At 45.7% G+C, this 16,049-nt stretch overlaps 1 protein-coding gene across 3 annotated transcripts in view; it reads left to right on the forward strand.

Moving 5' to 3' along the window:
* GEFmeso (Guanine nucleotide exchange factor in mesoderm) overlaps positions 1-16,049 on the forward strand; it is a 380,310-nt gene that overhangs the window by 310,216 nt on the left and 54,045 nt on the right. For all 3 annotated transcript variants that reach the window (XM_070521522.1, XM_070521521.1, XM_070521520.1), the window contains one exon: positions 15,570-15,693. In XM_070521522.1, the coding sequence (XP_070377623.1) occupies positions 15,570-15,693 (124 nt within the window). The remainder of the gene's footprint in view (positions 1-15,569; positions 15,694-16,049) is intronic.

The raw sequence follows: 16,049 nt of genomic DNA on the forward strand, positions 1-16,049 counted from the left end.
AAAACGTCCAGGACTGCTGAGAGGCGCTCGAGGTGCGTAGCAAATGTTGGGGAGAATACTATAACGTCGTCTAAGTAGCACAGGCACGTGGACCATTTGAAACCGTGAAGAAGGGAGTCCATCATGCGTTCAAAAGTGGCAGGAGCGTTACATAGGCCGAACGGCATCACCTTGAATTGATAAAGACCGTCGGGTGTTACAAAGGCAGTCTTCTCGCGGTCGAGATCGTCCACGGCAATCTGCCAATAGCCGGAGCGAAGGTCAATAGAGGAGAAATAGCGAGCACCGTGGAGGCAGTCAAGGGCGTCATCAATCCGAGGTAGGGGATACACGTCCTTTTTGGTAACCCTGTTAAGGTGCCGATAATCCACGCAAAAGCGCCATGAGCCATCCTTCTTTTTTACCTGCACAACCGGTGACGCCCATGGACTACATGACGGTTCAATAATGTTCTTGGCAAGCATTTTGCGAACTTCGGTGTGAATCACTTGACGCTCAGCCGGTGATACTCGATACGGGCGGCGATGAATAGGAGGGGCATCTCCGGTATTAATGCGATGTTTAAGAGCTGTTGTTTGGGCCAAAGGACGATCGTTAAAGTAAAAAATATCTTGGTAGGAAATGAGAACGCGGTAGAACGCACGAGCGTGCTCGGACGGCATGTCGGGTGCAATCATTTTCTGTAGGTCGGCGATGGTACAAGTCGCCGACTGCGATGGTAGAGAAGGATCGGTTGAATTGTCGTCTATTGAAATCGATGCTACAGAGTGATCCTCGAATGAGCAAAGTTGGGCCAGAGACATCCCGCGTGGCAGCACTTGTGTCGTCAAGGCAAAATTGACCTCTGGCAGGCAGACGCAATTCGCCGTAATAGATAAAATAGTATGAGGTAGTGTGATCCCGTGTGTAAGGAGGACGTCTTGCATAGGAGCCGCGATGTAGTGACCGTCGGGCACTGGCGGGGATGACACGAAGTCAACGTAAGTCAGTGCCGAAGGTGGCAAGCGAACGAAGTCGACGGAACTGAGGCGAGAAAGGTGTTCTTCAGCGGGATCCAGAACAGGCAGGTCGAGGCGGAGAGTACTGGCAGAGCAATCGATGAGAGCAGAATGTGCGGAGAGGAAGTCGAGGCCGAGGATGATGTCGTGGGGACAGTGAGCGATGACTGTGAATAGCACGGTAGTGGAGCGATCGGCGAAGGAGACGCGGGCGGCACACATACCAATTACGGGGGCTGTTCCGCCATCGGCGACACGGACAACAGGCGTCGTGGCGGGCGTGATTATTTTCCTCAGCCGGTTACGAAGATCCGCGCTCATTACCGACAAATGCGCCCCAGTGTCTATGAGAGCTGATACAGGAACACCGTCGACTTGCACATCAAGAAGGTTCAGATGGGTGGGCAACGTCAGGAGAGGATTTGGCGGCGTAGGGAGCAATGCAGCGCCACCTCGAGGCGCTGCATCGTCTAGTTTTCCGGCTGGGAGCGGCGTCCGAAGGGAGTCGGCGAATAGGAACGACGGGGCTGGGGAGAGCGAGATTGTCGTCGTTGGGGCAAAGGTGAACGAGAATAGGGGCGGTTCGGCGCAGGAGAATCGGTGGCGGCATTATCTGAGCGGGCAGCATAGGGACGAGAAAGGCCACCTGGGGGGCGAGAGTAGGCAGTATATGTAGACTGGTTCAGGGAACTCCAGCGACTGCGGCAGTGCCGAGAAATGTGCCCAATTCGATGGCAGTGAAAACAAATTGGCTTGTCGTCTGCAGTGCGCCATTCAGAGGGGTTGCGGAAACGTGGAGGGTAAGAAGGTGCGGGACGGGGTGGAATCGAAGATGCCGGGTGGGGATCAGGGCGATGGGCCGAGCAGATGGCGTGAATACCCATGTTGGCGAACTCCTGGCGGACAACTGCCTGGATCAGGGAAACAGTGACTGCAGGTGCATTGGAGGGGCTGGAGTCGAACGCAGCCGGATAGGCGGCCTCGATCTCACGCCGGACAATCCTGGTAACATCGCCAGTGTTGTTGGGACGAGGAGCGTCGGCACAGGAAGATGTCGCTGGGGTGTTGGGCAGACGGGCAAACTGTTGGTCGATACGTCGGCTTTTAGCGAATTCCAGGCGGCGGCACTCTTTTATAACTGCATCCACCGTCGCGACGTTGTTAAACACGAGCAAGTTGAAGGCGTCATCGGCAATGCCTTTGAGGATGTGGGAGACCTTGTCGGACTCAGTCATGTGTGCGTCAACTTTGCGGCATAGAGCCAAGACGTCCTGAATGTACGTGACGTAGGGCTCCGTTGACGTCTGCACACGACCGGAAAGCGCCTTCTGCGCGGCAAGTAGGTGACCGTAGGGGTTGCCGAACAAGTCTCGAAGCTTTTGCTTAAGCGAATCCCAACTGGTCAGCTCATCTTCGTGCGTCCAATACCAAACTCGAGGTGTGCCACCGAGGTAAAAGACGACGTTGGCGAGCATGATAGTTGGGTCCCACCGGTTATTGCGGCTGACGTGTTCGTAAAGGCTGATCCAGTCCTCGACGTCTTCCCCATCTTTTGCCGAGAATACGCCAGGATCACGGGGAGCGGAGAGGGTGATGTAGGTCGTCGAAGAGGCAGCAGGTGTCGGAGCCGGTGGAGTTGGGTTGGCGTCGCCGGGAGCCATGAAGGTAGGCTCGACGGACCGTCCACTGCGAAGCTCCGTGACGAGGTACAGGGAACGTCCACCTCCACCAAATATGTTACGTAGGAAGACACCGACGAAAAGCTATTTACAAGTATATTTACAAGGCAATACGCCGCAGTTGACCAAGAGGCAACAGCCCGCGCTAGCTTCCAATCGTCGTCTTCGTCTTCTTCCTGCGCGGCTCTTCGTCAGTGGGAATACGACCCCGTAGCAATATCACGGCAGGCCTCATAGTTCTTAAATCATCATGGTGCTGCTGCACACAAGCCCAAAAATGAAAGAAATGCAGATCTCAAAAGACTTGTGTATCATTATGCATGTCATCACACTAGAAAGACAGCAACGTAGGATTTCATCATTTCGCAAAAGAAGCAGACAACGCGCACTGGAAAGTGACTTGCCACGTCTGGGAATGTGATTGCGGCGTCGGCATCGGAGGTGGTGGTCAACTGACATCTGCGTAGCTGGGCTGCCCCGTCTGGGAATTTGGCTCGGGAGCCGCAAATGCTTGCTTTGTTTCTTGGCGCACAACTTCAGCCACCAACGCAGCTGTGCATTGCTTTGGCATGGCAGTGAGCTTCTTAATTTTTTCCTGAACAATTTCGCATATCAGCCAGCGCAAGGAACTACTGTGATCATCACTACTGCGGTGCTTGATGGTCCAGTGCTGGTCAGGTGATTATACTGGCAGCTGCGTAGGTGTAATGTGCGCTCTATGGCTGTCAATTCTTTTATAAATTAATCTACACTCATCAGCGGGTTCCCCACAAGGCAGGCAAACAGCTGCTTCTTTGCGGCACGCATGAGGTGGCCAAGTTCTTTTGCCTCAGGCATATCGGGGTCTGCACGACGACAAAGACGAGCCATGTCCTCAGCGAACATAGCAACAATTTAATTCGGCTTTTGAATCCGTGATTCGAGAAGACACTGCGCATGGTCTCTGGTGTCGCCGTTCGGTGCTCCCGAACGTGTGGAGGAACTGGTGGCGGAACTCATCCCAGCTTGGCCAGCTTCGCTTGCGATTTATGAATTACGTGTGGGCTCCGTCTTCAAGAGAGAAATACACATGGGATAGCTTCTGTCCAGCATGCCACTCATTATACTTGGCTATGCGCTTGTACTCCTCGAGCCAGTCTTCTGCATCCTCGTAGGCGTTTCCGTGGAAGGTCATGGGAGATCGAGGAGTCAAAAGAGTCACCTGTGCAGGGCCTGGGTGTGCCATGGCTTGGGCACTCGTGGTAACAGGCACACTTCCTGGTAGGGCACCAAATTCTGGGCTTAGGCCTAGTAGGCGACGGCTGGCACAGTGAACGGGTGTTTCGACACGCAGAAAGTGTCCTGGGCTTGATGTGGGGCTGTTGACAGGCGTCCCAAACATTTACCCAGTGCTTCCACCAGTGTCACGATTCACAAGTGGCAGGAACTGATAAAACAGGGCAGGACACTTTAATTATAGGCAAACTGAAAAACGATTGCGCAGGGACCTCGTCTTCTCTTCTGAAATGCACGAGATTTTCGTCTTTCTCTACATGCCGCATATTGGATGTGGCAATATGAAACATTGCATTGGGAAAAGGGGACGAGTGATACTATACCAGTTTGTTCAGAACACTTCACTCGGGACTTCTTTCTTCCCCACAAGCAGAATATTGCTTTCAACATCTTGCTGGTGTTTCAAATCATGCAGTGTGCTTTGTTTAGGCGGGCATTTTAATAAATTATAGTGATGCACGTTTAAGCTTCATTTGGTTTCGTTCGTTCATAGTGTGGGAGGTGGCGCAAAGGGGTAGCCGCCGTAGCCACGGTTTATTTAGGCCGGCCAGCCATGGTGCTACGGGGCCTCTGGAGTGGCCGATACCACGGTCGCTCAGGTCAACTGCGCTAGCGTGTTCTCTTCACATGCTACATGCACATGAGCCCTCTTCTTCGCTGGCTTTGGAGGCGATAGTTGTGCTGCTACAATAACTTTCTGCCTGAGCATCACATCACTGTTACTAATGCTTTAAGCAGCGGGAATATTCTTGCTAATTTATCTTTGTCCGTAGGCACGGTAGCATGAATAATAACTGTCGCGGAAGGTCTGAAGTTGATCATGACACATGTTGTGCCATGAGGCAACATATCGTTTTCATAGGATGCTTTAATTTAGCGATGCAAGCAGAAGATGCTGTTTTCTCATTCAACATGTTGAAATTTAGAAGCAACAGCAAACAGCACTTGTTCCAGCTTTGGAGCGTTCGGATTGCTCACAGCACCGCTAGTTTGCTTTCTGACGCTATGTACACACCTAAATTCCATTACAACTGGTTCAATTAATTTCCAAGTCATGCATTTGCACTAATACAAGTGACCTTGCCCAAAAGAAAACCTTTAGATTTTAGAAACCTGTAGGAAGAAACTCAACTTGGTCCGATTGGTTATTATGCACTCCTCGCGTTTCACTAGGGTTTGAGAATTTCTATGGGCGGTGGGTGTCTGCTGTGTTGGTAAGCGCAGGCCCTACCTCGAACATTGCTTACTGCAAGCATGTACCAGTCATCGGACACAGATGAGCTTATCGCACGTATCAGCGAGCTATAAAATGAAAGGTGCAGCCATGACTCAGAAATGGAACTCTCATTTGTTTTTATCCCAAGACACACTGACCAGTTATTGTTACAGCTTTTAGTCTCAGTGCAGAATATCCGTATTTAGCTCCTGAAAGCAACACAGACGTTACTGCCTATATATTGTGAGATGCTGTATACCATAAAATTCTGAGCAAGTACGCCTACCCGTGCAAGCTCCCCAACTCCTCTTTCGAGTGATGTGAAATGTGCCAACTACCGAGCAAGTGTCCCCTCTCTGCATCAAGACGGCAAGGTGGGCCAGTTGGTTGGGATTCATAGTAAGGTTGGTTACAGCGCAACACAAGACAGGGACAAAAGAAGGTATAAAAGGGCGACACGGCACTGACTCCGCCGTGTCGTCGTTTTATACCTTCTTTTGTCCTTGTCTTGCGTTGCGCTGTAATGAACCTTACCATGTCCCCTCCCTTTCTTCACCCTGCTCACCGCTTCATGCATTTTCGTTGGACCGCTTGGCTGCAATTTTTCTGTCTACTTATTTAGGAAATTGCATATTAAATTATGTAAAATGACACGATTCAGTGAGGAAGAAATTTATTGTTTAGCCGCACTTCTGCTGAAGCTCAACAGTTCACCATAGCCATGGCCTTCGTCAGTAACCGTTTTGGTCAAACGTGCAAAGTGTTACATATGGTGCCATCTTGTGTGCGATCCATCGTACAATGCATCGGAGTCCGAATTGCTGCATACAACGATTCAGGATACATAGTACAGATGAGAGAGTGGTGCGTAGCTCTGCCCAAAATTGGCGCCCCTGCATGGACACTCGGAATGACTTCGCAAATAAAGTGAAAGGAAACGCATTTGCACAGATCTCTCATTATAAACAAAAGATGCCAATATAAACACAAGTAGATGAGCAGCGTAGACTTGTTTCCACAAGGCCACGTCCGCAGTGCCAGCTCCATTGACAGCCACCCATGACTGGGAGCCAGCAGGCCTAGCTCGCTGCCCGTTAAATCGGAGACCAGTGGCGCTTGTGACACGACCGCACGCAGCTCGTAACAAAGTGCCTTTGTTGGTCAGCAGAACATTTACACAATTATGGCGCGCTTAAATTGCAATATATTTGATTTTGTCAATGCTGATGGAAGCGAACGAGCAAGCCAGGCGAGGCCTAGCTTGCTGGTCGCTGGATCCAGGGCCGACAGCCCCCCCCCCCCTCATCTTCCACGCAAACATTCTTGGATTATCTTTCACTTTAGGGGCAGGGGCACTTGCTCGGAATTTTATAGTATGTCATGTACTACAACATGAGTTACAATGCAGAATTGCCTATGGAGGTCGAAAACAGTCTAGTATTGTACCAGTACCAGTGGAGAAATGCCGCGAATAAGTGCTTGCACCTTTCAGGCGCCCACTATGCATAAACACCTCCCTTTTTTAAACCTCCAGCTCGCTTGAAAGGCTTTTTGTCTTCTTTTAATAAAAAACAAAGGTAAGAACCCTGGCATCAAGCTTGTTGGGCAGGCTGGATGTTCGCACACACAGCACGATTTCCGCGGTTTTATAGCTGAAATCCTTATACCGGTCAGAATAAGGTAATCGGCAGCAAGGATTGTTTCGGCTTTGACAAAACGCCTCGATTCAACCCCATGAACTAGAAACACATCAAAGCAGCACCAAGTGAAAGTACCGCCATCAACTTGGATGTCGTAGCCATCTTTGTTTATTTAGACAGTTTTGCTAGCACAAGTAACGGTTTCTAGAGTTGCCAATTGAGTTCGTTATAAACAAGTTTAACTGTATAACCAAAACTTTTGATGAAGCCCGGAAATGGGTCCTTTAAGAGGAAGTTTGTACCTCAGGGTCAACTCTGATTTGCCTATTCAAATTCATGTAAAACGCATAAATGCTCTTATTAAGCAACTGCTGAATCAATCTTATTTGAATTTTTTGCATGCAAGAAAAAAATCCCAATTCTACCGGCAGTAGCAAGCATAATTATCATTTAGGGCTTCAAGACGTTTTGCAAGCATTTCCTAAATTTCGTACCTAGGGTTGAAAAACAAAAAGACAAAGTTTACAAGCACGTAGCTCTGCACCGAAAACAGATATTGAAGTTTTTTTTTTCTTTCTTTATAGTGACACCTTAGTATATTGCATTCAGGTGTAAAATGTCATTTTTTATGCATCCATGCGATGTGTAATGTTTTTTGTGTATAAAGCCTTCTGGAATATATCATGTGAGTGCTACTGCCATGTAAGTGACCCTGGGCCTCCGTCAAGCTGCTGCGACAGCTTCTTACCCACGTGTCCCTCCAGTGCCTTTTGTTTCTGATAAATAAAATTGATTGATTTATTGATTGATTGTAAATGACATTTTTCACAGCATGTAAAGCAGCCAAATTTCAGTATAGGATTGTACAGCTTACATGAAATTATTGCAGTGCACATGAGAATTTTGCAGAAGTCTTATTCGTAAGTCATTGCCGCAGTCAAACCCACTTTTAACAATACAGTCAACTTCTGTTAATTTGACCCTGATGGGACCAACAAAATTGATCCAATTATCTGGCGGGTCAAATTAAACAACATGCAGAAAAACTGCTAAAACAGCTCTCCAATTCATTTGACAGTATTTGCCCTTATCCAACACGCCCTTGAATCAAACGCATTACTGCTTTCTTTCTGTCCAAAATAGAAAAATACTGTAAAAATAACATTGAAGCTCCTAAACACAGTAGAAATCTAAACACACACACGACTTTCGAGTAAAACAAAAGGTGATGGTATAATATGTGTTGAACATTCGTGGCTGGATTTTAAAGTCAGCTTTGCCGCACAGTTTCTTAAAATTAGCTTTTGTTTAGTTAAGCATGGGAATTCCACAAGGGCAGTTTTGGTTTTTGCCTGCACACGCGATTGTACCATGCAGGCAACTTTTGACCCAATTTTCTTTAAAAAAAAAAGAGAGAGAAAGAAAGAAAGGCGCTTTTAGAATCTGATAAGTAGTGTAATCACATTGTGAACTACGGTTATTACTTGAAAATCCTCCTGAGAAGACTGAAAATGGATGTTCTACAACAGGAGACGACGTGTGTTCAACGCGTTCACTGTCCCCTATGCTCTGCTGAAACAAATGCTGCCGCTAAATGGGTCGCAAATGGGATCATCATATAGGAATCAGGTGTGCACATGCCAAGTGGTCAAGTTAGAATCATCCGGTGTAAATTTTAGGATCTAAATAATGAAAGTTTGTACCCATAGAAATGTATGCGAGCTGGGATCTTCAGTCAAGGTTAAATTAAGCGAAAAATCGAATTAGCGGAGTTCTACTGTATATCGGATATATTAACAATGTACAGGCGCTGTCTACTTTTGTATGTCTTTTATGGCAAAAGAAACCTCTTACTACAATGCTCCCGTGTGGTGTTATGGGTTATAAAGAATAAATTTGGCCACTGGGTTTGTGTGCCGAAAGGCAAAAGAACATGAAATTCACCAAAAAAAAGAAAGGATGAAAAAGAAAAAAACGTGAGCCGCCATGCCCGCCTGCGTGCTACCCACCTTCACCACAGCTGCCTTTGTACTACACAATCCACACTGCACGCCTTTGTCCCGTTGCCCTTCGCATCGCCAGCTGCACGCCACCTTTTCTCATGTCCATCCCTCCGCCCATCGGTGCAGTTGACTCCCATATCAGAGATGTGGAAGGGAGTGGAGCACACAGGGTCGGTGCTGAGTCGAAGGCGTGCTGCGCTAAGCACATAGAACTAAGCAGATGCGGCAGCTTGTATTTTTGGTGCTCTTGTTTTGTCTGGGTTTCACATTCTTTTGCTTTTCAGCACTGACACCCACTAGCCACATTTAATTGTTATAGTCAGTAATGCAGTGTGGGAACATCATAGTAAGTGGTTTGTTTTACCATAGAACACACAAAATTTCACAGTGCCAGGGCTGCTCATTGTTACAGCTGAGTATTATTAAAACTGGTAATGCTAAAACTGGGTTCAACTGTACTTCTTTCTGTCTAATTAAGATGTGTGGATGTTGGTAACCTCTGTATTTTTCATGCAACCTGATTATAACAATTATTTGTTATAACGATGGGATTTTCTTGGCACTTGAATATTGTTACACAGTAAGAAGGTTCAACTGCATACAGTAGAACGTTGTTTATACATTTTTGAAAAAAATGCATGACAAAACATACTAACCAAGGAAGCGTATGATTGGAAGTCACTAAAAAATTGACACTCAACTGTAGTTGGCATCTACGTAATGCGAAGCATTGCAGCACGAGATGCTGATGCAAACTAAGCCGGTGGGGCTCCAGTAGGCTTGAGATGCACATTGTCGTTTCTACGGCTTTGGCAAGATTAAGTTGTGAAGACGCCTATTGCAATAGAGTTGGCCGCAATAGCTTTGAATGTAGTGCGTGACAACCTTGGAGGAGATTTGCTGGTACCGGAATAGCAGACTTCATGTACGCACCAATGTTTTCACGTGAAATGGTCGGGCAAGTATTGTGGGGAAGCTGCTGCAGCAGGCAGCTACTCTTTTCGATCACGCACGTCTTGCACTTCTTTGCTTCCTTGGGATCTAGCGGCTGAAAAACTTGTCATACGATCCAGTTCAATGATCTATTATGCATTGGTGCCAAAAGATCGTGTTTTCCAGGAACTTACTGACCGGTAAGAAATAAGCATAACTCTATTGCATCATCTTTTGTGTTCTTAATTGCGAATGTTGACATTGAAAATCGTACATATTGGGATCGTATTGACAGGGTTCTACTATGTGTATATATATATATATATATTTATATATATATATATATACACAGTAGAACCCTGTTGATCGTATCGTACATACAAATCGTACATATTGGGATCGTATCAACAGGGTTCTACTCTGTATATATATGTATATACACAGTAGAACCCTGTTGATACGATCCCAATATGTACGATTTTCAGCTGTCAACATTCGCAATCAAGAACATAAAAGGTGATCCAATAGAGTTATGCTTATTTATTACCGTTTATATATATATATATATATATATATATATATATATATATATATATATATATATATATATATATATATATATATGTTTATTTTAGATCGGTGTATAGTACATCAATATTGTCTGCTTAAGATATCTCAATAGATGCAGTTTACAGAGCTGTGATGTCATTTTTAATTAGTGAGCTGGTAAGCTTGATGTTTTAGTTTTGTTAGATTTTCAGATTTTCAATTCCGAAAAATATCAATGGCCTGAAAAAAATGTCATACATTTTACAGACAGTGGACCATCATTATGAAACTGCAGCATGCACAATAAACAAGACACAGTGCAAAGGTAACTCACAAGCGTCTTGTGTTTTGCGCTTTGCCTTCATCATCATCATCAGCCTGGTTACGCCCACTGCAGGGCAAAGGCCTCTCCCATATTTCTCCAACAACCCCGGTCATGTACTAATTGTGGCCATGCCGTCCCTGCAAACTTCTTAATCTCATCCGCCCACCTAACTTTCTGCCGTCCCCTGCTACGCTTCCCTTCCCTTGGAATCCAGTCCGTAACCCTTAATGACCATCGGTTATCTTCCCTCCTCATTACATGTCCTGCCCATGCCCATTTCTTTTTCTTGATTTCAACTAAGATGTCATTAACTCGCGTTTGTTCCCTCACCCAATCTGCTCTTTTCTTATTCCTTAACGTTACACCTATCATTGTTCTTTCCATAGCTCGTTGCGTCGTCCTCAATTTGAGTAGAACCCTTTTCGTAAGCCTCCAGGTTTCTGCCCCATAGGTGAGTACTGGTAAGACACAGCTATTATAAACTTTTCTCTTGAGGGATAATGGCAACCTGCTGTTCATGATCTGAGAATGCCTGCCAAACGCACCCCAGCCCATTGTTATTCTTCTGATTATTTCCGTCTCATGATCCGGATCTGCAGTCACTACCTGCCCTAAGTAGATGTATTCCCTTACTACTTCCAGTGCCTTGCTGCCTATTGTAAACTGCTGTTCTCTTCCGAGACTGTTAAACATTACTTTAGTTTTCTGCAGATGAATTTTTAGACCCACTCTTCTGCTTTGCCTCTCCAGGTCAGTGAGCATGCATTGCAATTGGTCTCCTGAGTTACTAAGCAAGGTAATATCATCAGCGAATCGCAAGTTGCTAAGGTATTCTCCATCAACTTTTATCCCCAATTCTTCCCACTCCAGGTCTCTGAATACCTCCTGTAAACACGCTGTGAATAGCATTGGAGAGATCGTATCTCCCTGCCTGACGCTTTTCTTTATTGGGATTTTGTTGCTTTCTTTATGGAGGACTACAGTGGCTGTGGAGCCGCTATAGATATCTTTCAGTATTTTTACATACGGCTTGTCTACACCCTGATTCCGTAATGCCTCCATAACTGCTGAGGTTTCGACAGAATCAAATGCTTTCTTGTAATCAATGAAAGCTATATATAAGGGTTCGTTATATTCCGCACATTTCTCTATCACCTGATTGATAGTGTGAATGTGATCTATTGTTGAGTAGCCTTTACGGAATCCTGCCTGGTCCCTTGCTTGACAGAAGTCTAAGGTGTTCCTGATTCTATTTGCGATTACCTTAGTAAATAGTTTGTAGGCAACGGACAGTAAGTTGATCGGTCTATAACTTTTCAAGTCTTTGGCGTCCCCTTTCTTATGGATTAGGATTATGTTAGCGTTTTTCCAAGATTACTGTACGCTTGACGTTATGAGGCATTGCGTATACAGGGTGGCCAGTTTCTCTAGAACAATCTGCCCACCATCCTTCAACAAATCTGCTGTTACCTGATCCTCCCCAGCTGCCTTCCCCTTTTGCATATCTCCCAAGGCTTTCTTTACTTCTTCCGGTGTTACCTGTGGGATTTCGAATTCCTCTAGACTATTTTCTCTTCCATTATCGTCGTGGGTGCCACTGGTACTGTATAAATCTCTATAGAACTCCTCAGCCACTTGTACTATCTCATCCATATTAGTAATGATATTGCCGGCTTTGTCTCTTAACGCATACATCTGATTCTTGCCGATTCCTAGTTTCTTCTTCACTGTGTTTAGGCTTCCTCCGTTCCTGAGAGCATGTTCAATTCTATCCATATTATACTTCCTTATGTCAGCTGTCTTACGCTTGTTGATTAACTTCGAAAGTTCTGCCAGTTCTATTCTAGCTGTAGGGTTAGAGGCTTTCATACATTGGCGTTTCTTGATCAGATCTTTCGTCCCCTGCGATAGTTTACTGGTATCCTACCTAACGGAGTTACCACCGACTTGCATTGCACACTCCTTAATGATGCCCACAAGATTGTCGTTCATTGCTTCAACACTAAGGTCCTCTTCCTGAGTTAAAGCCGAATACCTGTTCTGTAGCTTGATCTGGAATTGCTCTATTTTCCCTCTTACTGCTAACTCATTGATCGGCTTCTTATGTACCAGTTTCTTCCGTTCCCTCCTCAGGTCTAGGCTAATTCGAGTTCTTACCATCCTATGGTCACTGCAGCGCACCTTGCTGAGCACGTCCACATGTTGTATGATGCCAGGGTTAGCGTAGAGTATGAAGTCTATTTCATTTCTAGTCTTGCCGTTCGGGCTCCTCCACGTCCACTTTCGGCTATCCCGCTTGCGGAAGAAGGTATTCATTATCCTCATATTATTCTGTTCCGCAAACTCTACTAATAACTCCCCCCTGATATTCCTAGTGCCTATGCCATATTCCCCCACTGCCTTGTCTCCAGCCTGCTTCTTGCCTACCTTGGCATTAAAGTCGCCCATTAGTATAGTGTATTTAGTTTTCACTCTACCCATCGCCGATTCCACGTCTTCATAGAAGCTTTCGACTTCCTGGTCATCATGACTGGATGTAGGGGCGTAGACCTGTACAACCTTCATTTTGTACCTCTTATTAAGTTTCACAACAAGACCTGCCACCCTCTCGTTAATGCTATAGAATTCCTGTATGTTACCAGCTATATTCTTATTAATCAGGAATCCGACGCCTAGTTCTCTTCTCTCTGCTAAGCCCTGGTAGCACAGGACGTGCCCGCTTTTTAGCATTGTATATGCTTCTTTTGGCCTCCTAACTTCACTGAGCCCTATTATATCCCATTTACTGCCCTCTAATTCCTCCAATAGCACTGCTAGACTCGCCTCACTAGATAACGCTCTAGCGTTAAACGTTGCCAGGTTCATATTCCAATGGCGGCCTGTCTGGAGCCAGTGATTCTTAGCACCCTCTGCTGTGTCGCAGGTCTGACCACCGCCGTGGTCAGTTCCTTCGCAGATGCTGGGGACTGAGGGCCGGGGTTTGATTGTGTTGTTCATACAGGAGGTTGTGGCCAAGTACTGCACCAGGGTGGACAATCCTGCTCTGATGAGGGAGTGCGTTACTGGTTCTGGTCACCAGGATCAGGCCACACTCCAGGCCTGTTTATGCAATTTTATCAACACGCGGGTTTTTTTTTTTTTATTCTGGTGGAAAATTGCCGGCACCAGGATTCGAACCATGGACTTCTTGCACGCGAGGCGGGTGTTCTACCTCCACGCCACCGCTGTATCCTCTACGCCACCGCTGAATCCGCCTTGTGTTTCGCCACCGCTGCATCCGCCTTGTGTCTCGTTTATTGTGCACGATGCAGTTTCATAATGCCTAGCTCCCAACTTGCCCAACTTTCAATACCTTTACAGTAGATCTTCAGTTTCGCTTTTAAATGCAACAAACTTCATAAACTTGGCGCAGTGGATTAAAAGCAAAACAACTTGCTTCATGCACTTCATTGCACTTTATTGCACTTCATGCTATAGTGTACCCTTTCCATTTCTGTCTTGCAAATTTGCACCGCATTTCACAAGACCGTTTTGCCGTCGAGACGACTCATCTATGTTACGTATTTTATTACTTTTACCATCTGTGCTCTGCTGTATCAAGATTTTGTCACATGTTCACTTTTCTTCAATTTGTCCCCCCCTGCAATAATGCCCTTGTGGCGCTGCAGGTACTTGTATAAATAAATAAAATAAACTTCTCCGTCACCATGTATTTAGTAAGAGCTCCTGAGCTAAAGCTTCCTCTTAATCCTATGACTGCCAGGTTTCTTTTCTAACTGCTACACAATACACAACCCCTGCTGAGGGCTTTTTTTCCTCATATTGGTTCAGTGGACATTTCATGCTACTAGAAACTAGTTCTCCTATGTTGGTTTCTGTCAATTCATAACTCATCAAGTATTAATAAATCTGTGCATCTGTCATAGTGTGGATGGACTTGTCACACTTGTTTGCCATGGCTGCCCTACCGTGACTGAGCACTTGGGACATTTGCTCAACGTGCAGTCAGAAATTTTACTTCAAAGGTTTTTGTATGTTTAGATGACCTCTCCATAGATGGCGTAGCTAGTATGTGGAGGAAAAGAACTAGGAAGCTTACCAGCAAGTGTGCTGCCTGTAGGGTGGGCAACACAGCAACAAAGACAGTCAAACGGAAAGTCAGAGAGGCTGAAATAATCTTATGGGTGGTGGCAATGGAAGGGAATCCTGCCACGAGTAACTACTTATGAGGAAAAAACGAAATCAGGCACGAAACAATTTATGATAAGTTAAAGGGAAGCTCATTACATTTCGAAGCGAGATCGGGATGTCTTAGAACACGCACCTATGAAGCGAGATATAAGAAGGAACAAGAAGCATGTGCTTGCTGCGGTAAAGCTAGGGAAACTATGGAGAATGTGTTATTGGAATGTGAAGACTTCTACCCAGCGGTGGATTTAGGCACCACTGGCCTCTTTGAACCCTTGAGTTCAGCGGGAGCAATGGAAAAGTAAACATGTCCGCAATAGGCATTAGTAAGAGGCGATTGGAGAATTGGTGGATGAAAAGTAGGGAAACGACAAAAAAACGAAGACATACAAAAGCACAGTTAACAAGTGGGGATCAGAAAATTGGGGTGTGGGAGATCATAGTGTTTATTTTTTTATTTTTTTATTGTTTAACTTAGGCAAGACATTAGGCAGTATAATAGCAAGAGCTTTGTGGCACAACCCACCGCCCCGTTCCAAAGGGGACACTCATAACGTCCGTCCGTCTGTTCATTATTTTTTGCACGACTTGCATCTGTAGAGGCAGGGAGTGTGCATTTCTGACTATATAAATAGAGTATTCTTGGAAGTGGCAGAGGCTTTGACCAAGTTATCTTCGAAGTAGCATTCAAATGGGGGAGTTGAGCGAGTGCTCTGCACATGATGCATTTCATGATGTTGACTATGTTTCCACATGCATGCAGGCTCGCAGTCTCGAGCAGAAGCGTGAATGGTGCCTGCAGCTAAAGCGAGCCATCATTGAAAGCTTCAGCGCTGTCATTCCCAGTCACGCCAAGCAACTGGTGTTGGAGCTCGGCCAAAATGACAGTATGTATGAGTTGCCTGCACCCCAGATGCATGAAAGAATTTTCAAAAAAGTGCTTAATTTACAGTCCTTAAATATTTGTTCCGAATTCAGACTTGAAATGATACAACGAGCGGTACCGTCTTGGTAGCCTCTTTATTCAAGATAAGGCCCGACCTGTAATAATGACCTGTAATAATGACATTTTGGAATTTAAAAACGAAAGATTGTGTGATCGCGCATTGTGTGAGGCTGAAAAGAAGCAAAATTTCTGTTTCCAATGACTACTGTGCAGCCGCCAGGCTCACTCACAAGAGGCTAACTGCATTCGCAAAATTTTTGCTTAGATCGCCAACATTGAAGTTTTGCTACAATAAAC

Source organism: Dermacentor albipictus, chromosome 7 (genome assembly GCF_038994185.2).
Source record: "Dermacentor albipictus isolate Rhodes 1998 colony chromosome 7, USDA_Dalb.pri_finalv2, whole genome shotgun sequence".
Taxonomy (NCBI): domain Eukaryota; kingdom Metazoa; phylum Arthropoda; class Arachnida; order Ixodida; family Ixodidae; genus Dermacentor; species Dermacentor albipictus.